This window comes from Plectropomus leopardus, chromosome 5, assembly GCF_026936395.1.
Source record: "Plectropomus leopardus strain MGB_pleo_1.0 chromosome 5, ASM2693639v1, whole genome shotgun sequence".
NCBI classification, from domain to species: Eukaryota; Metazoa; Chordata; class Actinopteri; order Perciformes; family Serranidae; genus Plectropomus; species Plectropomus leopardus.
Window position 1 is genome coordinate 27,443,626 of NC_142180.1, and position 9,709 is coordinate 27,453,334.

The window sequence follows — 9,709 nt, forward strand, 5'->3', positions numbered from 1 at the left end:
ATGAAGTTTTTGTATTTAAAGGTAATTTATTATTAAGGATGAGTACAGCATTTGTACTAACAATTGGTGCTTAAAAAGAGTGAGACAAGGGACAACCTGAGTAGCGTATTTACCTTTCCATGCATATTCAGTTTCCAGATGAACATGGTTTAAACAAAACTGGATTGTCAGAGAGGGAGAACACTTTTTGGGTGTTTTCCTTGTAGCGTTGTGTTTTAGGTTGCATTAGCTTAACACTAAGCTCCTCTGGTTGAAACTTCAAGTCTGTTGCGTATGCAGCATCACTGTTGGGCGTGGTCACATGTCTGGTCTGTTAAAATTTTTAATTGCACCCAACAGTCAGTACGTTTACATGAATTATTGTGTCCAACTAATGCTGGACTTGTTAAACACATGCAAACATGTTGGTCTGACTGAAATTGTACTAAGTTTAATTTCTCAAAATGGGACTAAAACACCTACATAATGCAGTTGGGGTCGATTTACTCATACATGTATACACCTCAGCCAGCCGTGAATGCTCCATATTCTCTGTGCCAGACCTTGACCAGGAAATCTAACAGCATAAATTCATAGAGTAAAGCTGGGAAAAACAAACAAAGAAGGGGAGAAAACAAAACAAAGGTAAAAAGTAAAGGTTAGAGTACATATAAAATGTACAGCACCGAAAATTATCCATGTTTTCACCATTCAACATGCAACCCATTTGCTAACCAACTGTGGTGAGTTGGACATACTTCCATAAATAAATTGATTCTCTCCCAGTGCTTGTATACTGGAACGAGGACAGCAGTCCAATTAAATGACCTAATCGAGGTATAACCGTAGCTTGACTTAACTGTGCATGTAAACGCACTGAGTGATGTGAGGTTACAGGGATCAGAACCTGTGTACACTTCTACATCACTGCTACAGGGTGAGAACTTCAACCACCAGAGGTCAGCAAAGAGAAGATTTTTTTACTGATGCACCATGTTTCTATAGCTGATATATGACACTCTGTGTGTCTTTGTGTTTGTGGTGATCAGCTGGGAGTGAAAGCCTTGACTGTGGAGGACCTGCTGCAGGCCCAGAAGGAGATATCAGCCCACAATCGTCAGCTGAAAGAGCAGACTAAGCAGCTTGAGAGAGACATGGCCTTGCTGAGAGACCACAGCCTGCTGCTGGTGAGACCTCAGGGCTTTCTACATCAGCATGTTGTTGTAACCTCCACCCTCTTACTACAGCATTTTCCCCAGTGGTCCACACCTGTCCCCATTACTGCTGCTCTGCATTCATGTAATGGTTGCTCAGGTCCCAATTCAGCTCTAGTTTGTACTACTCAGCCTTGCATTTCAAGCAAATATGACATCATATTTCACTTCACTAGAGTGTTCACCAAGTGAATAAACAACAGCAAGTGTGTGTGTTTGTTTTTCCAGCTGAAGTCTCGATGTGAGGAGCTGAAGCTAGATTGGGGCTCTTTGTGTCTGGAGAGTTTGTTAAAGGAGAAGCAGGCACTACGCAGACAAATCTCTGAGAAGCAGAGACACTGCTTGGAGCTGCAGGTACACAGTCCGCCTCCTCAATTTGTTGGACAAATTACCAAATGCTTGTATCTCTCTTTTCCATCTCTTGTGTACTCCTCCATACTTGCTGTGTTCTCTGGCCTCTTCTTCCATCCTACCGCCCCCTTTCGTCCGTCCCACTGGCTCTTCTGCTAAATATTCAAAGGAACAAACCTTGTCACCTAAACTGAATAAAATGCAGCTTTCAGGAAGAGTTGATGAAGTGCTGTCAAAAACATTTTCCTCCAAATAGTTAGAGGATGCCTGTTTTCTAGTGTAACGGCTCCCCCTGGTGTCTGTTTGTAGATCAGCATTGTGGAGCTGGAAAAAAGTCAGAGGCAGCAGGAGCTGCTTCATCTTAAATACAGCCCCTGTGACGGCTCCCCATACAGAAAGGGCCTGGAATCACGCTCTTCTGCAGACATGGACTCCTCTAAACTCGGCCTGTCCTCGGCCCCGACCCTCAACGGCGTCAGCCCAGAGCTGTCGATGAATGGCACCAGCTCACCATGTTTCGATCGGGCCAACACAAAGGGGGAGCTTCTTTCTCGCTACCTACCCATCTCTCCAGACCATGAGATTGTACCCGCCATCCCCGATGCCCGGCAGAGGCAGCAAAGTTCCTCCCACGCTCTTCCTGATTACACACGCTTCTCTCCCGCCAAGATTGCCTTGCGGAGGCACCTTAACCAGGACTCCACTGCTTCTGCTCACTTGAGAGGTCCAGGGCTGACCACACACAGGTTGGTTGGCACTAAAAGATTAAACATTCTCAATAATGAACCTAATGAAAATTTTAAAGGTTTCCAAGTTGCTCCCCAAAGTTGAAGTTACATTTGCCCGTTTCTGCCTCTGTTTTTAGGGAAATGGGTTGTGTTAACTCTCCACTCGGAGCCAAACTGAACTGCCCCTCTCCCAATTCATCTGAAGCCCAGAATAAAGGTTTTGAGAGGGTAAATTTTCATCTTTTTTTGCTGTCTGTGCACTTGCACTGCTGATCTGTCTGAAGGTTTTCTACCTTCCTTGCAACTGTCTCGCAGTAATTTTCCCTTTGTTCTCTCATATAGGGCGGTAAGGAGAGGAGCCCATCTGTTCAGGGTGACAACAGCATCACAAGCCTTCCAATAAGTATCCCTCTCAGCACTGTACACCCAAGTAAACTACCAGTCAGCATCCCTCTGGCTAGCGTGGTGCTGCCCAGTCGTGCTGAGAGACTGGTGAGTATTTTCAAGTACCTCATCAGTAGTGCTAAAGATGTAATATATAATATGTTAACTTGTGAAGAATTAGATTGATGTAGCCACAGTAAGATGCCCAAGTTGCACAGTGTTAGCAGATCCTTAGAGGTCTGAAAATGGGGCGCCAGGTAGCTCACTTAGTGGAGCAGACACCCCATTTATGATGGCTATATTCTTTACACAGTGGCCCCTGGTTTGATTCCAACCCATGGCCCTTTACTGAGTGTCATCCCCTCTCTGTTCCCCGTTCACTCTATAAGCTGTCCTGTCAATAAAAGGGAAAACTATTAATAATAATAATAATAATAATAATATATTTTTTAAAGTATGTAAATGTCTCACAATCATTTCATTTTTTTTTTAAATTTAAGCCTTAAAAGTCATTGAATAGTCTGGAATTTGAATTCATGAGGTTTAAACTGCCACATTTTTATCTAATTTAATTCATCCACTTTTAATTTATTTTTGTCGAGATGAGTCAGGCTCTTCTGTGTGAAACTCCACATTTCTGATGTTACAATTTTTTTAACGTACCACTCAACCTAATACTGACTTTTTACTTTATACTTGCACTTACCTGTTGGCAAAATGTAAACCTAACTCACTCTAATGACTGTATTCCGACATAAAACTTCCCTTTGCTCGAGACCACATACATACTTACATTTAAAGTATACTTACATGCAGTGCTTGAAAACCTGATCTGATACCTGTTCGATCAAAGTCTAGCCATTTCACTTGTATAGTCATAGATTAAAGTTTTTTAAAATTTCAAATATTTTTATATCTTTTGAAATTGTTTCCTTAGATTTACATTGTGATATATTGTCTGCATTCAAAATTTCAGAGAAGTACGCCGAGTCCTGTGTCTCAGGCCGGTCAGACCAATGGTAAGGAATACCCCTCAACTGTTACATGTATTGTCTACATTTTATATTCACTGTTATTACCATAGAATGATCTGTTGTGTATTATATTTGATACTTGACTGCATGTTCTTCCCCTGCAAACTGTAACTGTTTGGTCTGTGTTTAGGATATTCATCCAGTTCAGGGCTGATGAATGGAGGTCCCCATCCTGAGGACCATAATGGTGCTTCTTCATCACCCCCTCCGCACTCCAACACTCCTTTAGCAGGACCGATGGGCAGAGGAGGTCCCATCCAGAGTCCACCACTCAGCACTGGAGGTGTGCTCCAGTATGCAGATGGACCCCCGAGGATTCTTCCAGAAGATGGACAGGATCGCCAAGGAGGTGAATCTGACACAGAGCCCCAGGACAGTGAACTGCGGAGGAGGATCTTTTTCTCTTCTTCCTCCTCTTCATCCTCGTCTTCCTCTTCGTCAGGCAGCGGAGGCAGCGCGGCCGGAGGATCACGCCTCCACCATCACACTGGCAACAAGCAGGGATACCACAGTAACCATGGAAACCACCACCATCAATCCCCCAGCACGCAGCACACTCACACACCCACACACATGTCGTCATCGCACTCCTCTCACGGCCTTGGCTCTCAAGAGGGACGTAAACGGGGGAGAAGGAAACGCAGCTCTACGGTGGCTGTCACAGCCAGCGGATCCCCAAAGAGGAGGTCATTCCCCGGGCTCAGCTCCAACAACCACTCCTCAGGATCGCCACTCAACATTAACTCCATGGTGAGTCACCAAAAGTATGAACAGAGAAAATGGACAGGAACCTGATATATTATAGCTTAAATGTTAGATTTTGTGATATATTTTTATTTGGGCTGTCAGCATTAACACATTAATTGCAATGCGATTAAAGTCCGTACACAACACATTATGTTTTTTTTTTAAATTTTGTTAACTGCTGACAGACATTCCTGTCTTTAAGAGGCTGTACCGGATGGCGTTTTACAGCTAGAGTAATGATACTGGTATCATATGAAAGTAGTGGTATCAACCAAGTTATGCTTACTTCTCAGTAAGGGGGCTTAATAATGCTCCAAATTTAGGCTACTTTTTGGCAATTTGAAAACTGCATGGTCATTTCACCGGGGTCCCTTTACTTCTCACCTCAAGAAAACTGAATGAAAATGGGCTCTGTTGGTACCCATGGGTCTCCTCTTTACAGACGTGCCCACTTTATGCTTGCTTTACATTGTTAACATGGACTTCAAAACTGTTTTGAAATGTAAAATAATGGAATTGAAAAAAGTGACTAAAAGATGTGACTAATGACGATTAACTATTGAATTTTTTTATATTTAAGTGGAGACTGGCAAGTTTTTTGCTTCAAGTTATCATTATGAATTAAATGTTGATCGCACAGTGCCGTGTATGGAGTGATTGGTTTCCTATAAGCCTCACTTTCATGATGCAGTTCGTCTGCCGTGGGATACACTCTCCTAGGGAAATAAAGGCTTGATTTACAGCTCAAAGAAAGTGTGTTAACAATTGCGTAGCTATAACAGGAAGAGAAAAGCGCTTTTGTCTATCCTGGTAACTGTAAGTATCAATACCCAGTTACCAAAGAGTATCAATAGCCGTTTTCTCATATGAACACTAGACAATGTCATATAATTAGGTGCGAAAAATATCTGTATTTTCTTTTTCACACATGTAGCACGCAACAAGGCATTGTGTCAAAAGCCCACCCACTGAAAATACTCAATTAGGTGAGGGATGACGCCTGGTTAGAGCGTGTAGGAGACAGGACATGACGCGGATGACACCACAGTCACATAGCTGGTTCATCATTTGATCATCTTGCCATTCCTTGAATTTGTCTGATGATTTTGATATGGGCCCTTACAGAAGGACGTTCCTAAATCTAGCCATCTTCCCAGTTAGACATTTTTTGTTGCTGTCTTTATATGCGTGGCCTTTTTTCTTTACTCTTGGATGTTTGCTTTCTTTTGGTTTTGTAAGAGAAATATCATTAACAGGCTCACTGTGAATTCTCTGGAAAATGACCTGCTCTATTCACACGTGAGCTCATTGGACAGTACACAGACTTTGTACTCGGGGGCTGGCAGTGTAAAGCCTGTTTAATGTCCAATTTAGCTGATTCAGACATTTGTGTTCTCACATACAGCTCCAGTTAATGTTTAGACAATTTCAGGTATGCAGTGCATGTGTGAAAGGTTTTTTTGCAGTTACTGCAAGCTATTTTGGTGAGTTGCTTTTGCAAAATGATCTTAGTAAAATTTTGTTCCTTTTTGTAAGCAGTGATGCATTGTTTATGTCTAGGGCTTTTATTGTAAAAGGTTAGAACAGAAGGAGTGGAGCTGTAATGTGCTGCCTTTTACAATATGGAAAGCAATAAAGAGTGTGCCATCTTGCTTCGGAGTACTGAGCCTCCATGTTATTTTATTATCCCCAGTAACGGAAATGGAGGACAGTGGAACAACCAAAGTAACGGTGGAAAACAAAATGCAGTGTGCCTTTGCTGTTGTCTGTTTCCACTTAAATGAAGCCATGCAATCTGATGACCTAAGTCTGTCAACAATGCATCTTTGGTGCCTTTACACCCAGATTTCTCTGCAGTGAGGTCACTATCACATTATTCAAGACTTGTTTTCATTTCTATGTGTCATCTGCATGTTCTTTTGTCCCAACAGGTGAACAACATCAACCAGCCTCTGGAGATCTCCGCCATCTCCTCCCCAGAACAATCAAGCCGCAGCCCCAGTGGGCCTGACCTGGACCAACCTCCCATCTTGAAGAGAGAGCGCCCCCTGGAGCTCAATGGCACTGGTCGCTACTCCTCTGCCCCCAGCTCTGATGAAGAGGACTCGGGATACCCTGCAGACAGCTCCAGTTCCCGGTAACACAGTCATTAATATGAGGATAAGGTTAACAGTAATGTTCCTGCTGAGCTGCTCTTCTTGCAAGACATCTCTACTGGTCTCCAGTACAGCTACAGCTTATTTTAACTTTTTTTTAATTGAGTCTTACAGGTTGTTGCTTTGTAGCCAGATGACTAATTTTTTTTTTTTCCTTGCGACTTAATACCGATTTGATTGTTACAGTGTTGTTGCAGATTTTATTGGGCTCAAATTTATTTTGTTGCTGCTTGTGGCTGTTTGTTTTGAATGTTTACTGTTCTTTGTCTCTAGAATTGAAAGAAAAATTGCCACTATATCCTTGGAGAGTAGAGATGGACCTGGTAGACTAGGAGATGGTGAAAGAGGTAAGAAAAAAAAAGAGGCGACAAGTACCAGCAAGCCATGTAAACATGTTTTGGTCTTGTCCTGCTTCACTAATCCACTGGGGGGAAATCTTTTAAACACTGTCGAGGGTTTCTGGAGAATCTGTTGGAACAATGATTGCACTATTTGGTGTAATGCCACCCACACTACCACTCTCTTCCCTTGAGGCAACCCTTACAGCCTTTGTCACGCCACTAACCAGACAATTGCTATTACTCAACTGGAAGTCTCCAGTTCCTCCGTCACACACTCTGTGGATAGGGGAAGTCCTTAATTTTGTCAAAGTAGAAAGAATCAGGTGCAGGACATTTTTCACAATGTATGTGGGTTTCTCTATCTCCATTCTGAATGATGAACCATGTATTTTAGAGATGTTAAATTGTGATGTGATAGACAGTTGTAAGACTCACAACCATTATATATATATATGTATATATATATATATGTGTGTGTGTGTGTGTAGGGTACTGATTTGATTTGTAGTATTTGTTGTGTTTTATTTCTGTCGTAGTTCTGTATTGTTTCTGTTTTAAATAACCCTTTCCCTCCAAAATTAGCGCATGCATGCAGGTAAACCCCTTTAATGACTGCATTCCCACTGCCAGTGAACATACCACTCCAGCACACAAGTCTGCCTTTCTGTCAGCTTTTGTGTGTGGGAGGTATGTTTTGTTGGTATGTCTATGCAATGTCACAGACAGGCTGGAGAACAGGTAAACAGTAGACAGCAGCAGGAAGAGAGGTCTTTGAAAACTTTTCAGTGTTTATTTCTCTTTCTAAATCTCTTACTTATGCAGTCTCTCTTTCAAACTCTGTGCAGATGTATTTGGATCAATGTTTTAGAGCTGCTTAGGAGGAGATGGACGGTAATTAGTAACAGTGCGTCATTGCATCTCTCCTGTTAAGGAGCTGAAATTACCGCATTCACCCAGGTGTTGTGTTCTCATCAATGCTGATAAGAGCTGGAGGTGATTAAAAACCTGTGTCTTCTGCATAGTAATTTGTCCCGGGTGTGAATGCCGATCGTATGCATTCTCATTGCATTGAAAAGCCAGATGTTAGCAGGTGTTGGTGGTTTTTTGTTTCATCTCTATTGGATTGACTAAATATTACTGTCTTTTGTATCTGTTCTATTTGAAAAAAGTCAAAGAGCAGATTGTGGAAAAAAGTCAATGTAAACGCTTAATCTTGCACTTCAGCCTTTTAATGTTGACTGGTATGTTTTTTCTTCCACCAGGCAGGAAGTCTGGTAGCAGCAGTGGTAACAGCACGGGCAGTGAGGCGTCCTCTTCATCCTCCATGTCCTCAACCAGCAAGTGGAAATCCACCTTTTCTCCCATCTCTGACCCCAAGCAACCCAACTCTGACCTGAGACAGGGGGGCTCTCCATTTGGCATGGGAGGGTCGAGCCGGGGAACAGACTCAGACTCTGACCACAAACAGCAGCATCAGCAGGTGAGGAAAGGAAGCGATGGAGAGTCATCCAGCTACATGAACCCCAACCCCTTCCTCAGTCAGGAGGCAGGGCCCCGGGGTGGAGGTGGCAGCGGCGGTGGTGGTGCCCAGGGAGGCGGCGGTTCAGACCAACGCCAGACCCTCCAGAAACAGAAGACCCCTCGTGACTGGGAGCTGAAGACGAGCAGCAACCTGGCCAGTCAGAACCTCTTCATATCTGCGGCTGCCAGCAGCGGTGGGGGTATCCTGAGCGGGAAGGTGGGGGGCAGTCCTGTAGCAGTGTCCTCAACCACAGGACCCTCTGTTGGACAGTACCTGGGTTCTCAGTTCCCGCTCGGAGGGACCTCAGTCTTACAATCCTTGTTTGGGGCTCAGACAGGTGGATCCACGGTGGGTGGGACCACGAGGCTCGTCAATGGACACTCTGCCCTTGGAAGCTTCTCCAGTGCAGGGCTGGCAGGGGGAGCGGCTGGAGGTGAGCATCATAATGACAAAGTGATCATGTAATATTTTACCTCAGGGTCGTTGAGCAGTCAGGAGTGAAGTTTTAGGGTGGGGTCATCATGATAAAGAATAGCATGAGTCCAAGGGTTTGCTATAGAGCCAGGTAAGTGAAAGGTCCAAAGCTGCTGTCTTTCTGTCCGCCTCACTGACAGTGTGACTGACTGACTGACTCTCTGTGCTGCCTTGCTTTGATGTGGACTGGCTGCTTGAGTGCTGCAGTGGGAAACACCCTTGGAAAATGTTGCATTATAACAAAAATGTTGAAATAGAAAAATCTGAATCAATGATTTGTCTTAAAGCATGTTTTACATAACAATAATCTGACTGTATTGTCATTTTCTGTGGGTGTATCTGTTGGAGTCGTACATCAGAGTCATTTCACTTGCAAACTAAAACCAACTCAGAAATCAGTTTTTCTATAGAGTTCCCCAGGAATGAAGTTTTTCTGCAGGTCAACCCAGACGCTAGCGTTGCCCTGGTTCCCTCATCAAAAAGCCTGTGGGATTGTTTCACTGGACTTTGGATTGTTGCAGAAAATAAACTTACCCGTTTTGTTCAGCAAGATTTTCTTAACAACTTTTAGGATTTTTTAAGCCTAGATGTAATCAACAGAAATAAAAGGGTATTGCAAGGTTAAAACAAACTCAACTAAGGTTGCGTCGCCACCACAAGGAGGCTGTGAAGCATGATGACGGTCTGTAGTCTCATTTAGCCACTTGTCAGCAACCTTTTTTTTTTTTTACACCTGGACCACACTGCATGCCTGAGCAGCACGTGACAGCAACCTCGTT

The 9,709-nt window shown here is 43.5% G+C and overlaps 1 protein-coding gene across 5 annotated transcripts in view; it reads left to right on the forward strand.

Annotated features, from left to right (window-relative positions):
- dot1l (DOT1-like histone H3K79 methyltransferase) overlaps nt 1-9,709 on the forward strand; it is a 33,294-nt gene that overhangs the window by 14,359 nt on the left and 9,226 nt on the right. For 4 of the 5 annotated variants that reach the window (XR_015776652.1, XM_088077853.1, XM_042481935.2 and 1 more), the window contains exons 18-27: nt 1,029-1,166; nt 1,422-1,547; nt 1,854-2,290; nt 2,410-2,500; nt 2,615-2,764; nt 3,633-3,675; nt 3,821-4,440; nt 6,369-6,574; nt 6,867-6,940; nt 8,197-8,889. Coding sequence is in view for 4 of the 5 variants with exons in the window: in XM_088077853.1 (XP_087933979.1) it covers nt 1,029-1,166; nt 1,422-1,547; nt 1,854-2,290; nt 2,410-2,500; nt 2,615-2,764; nt 3,633-3,675; nt 3,821-4,440; nt 6,369-6,574; nt 6,867-6,940; nt 8,197-8,889 (2,578 nt within the window). In the remaining variant the exon portion in view is untranslated. The remainder of the gene's footprint in view (nt 1-1,028; nt 1,167-1,421; nt 1,548-1,853; nt 2,291-2,409; nt 2,501-2,614; nt 2,765-3,632; nt 3,676-3,820; nt 4,441-6,368; nt 6,575-6,866; nt 6,941-8,196; nt 8,890-9,709) is intronic. The other variant, XM_088077855.1, reaches the window with a different exon arrangement.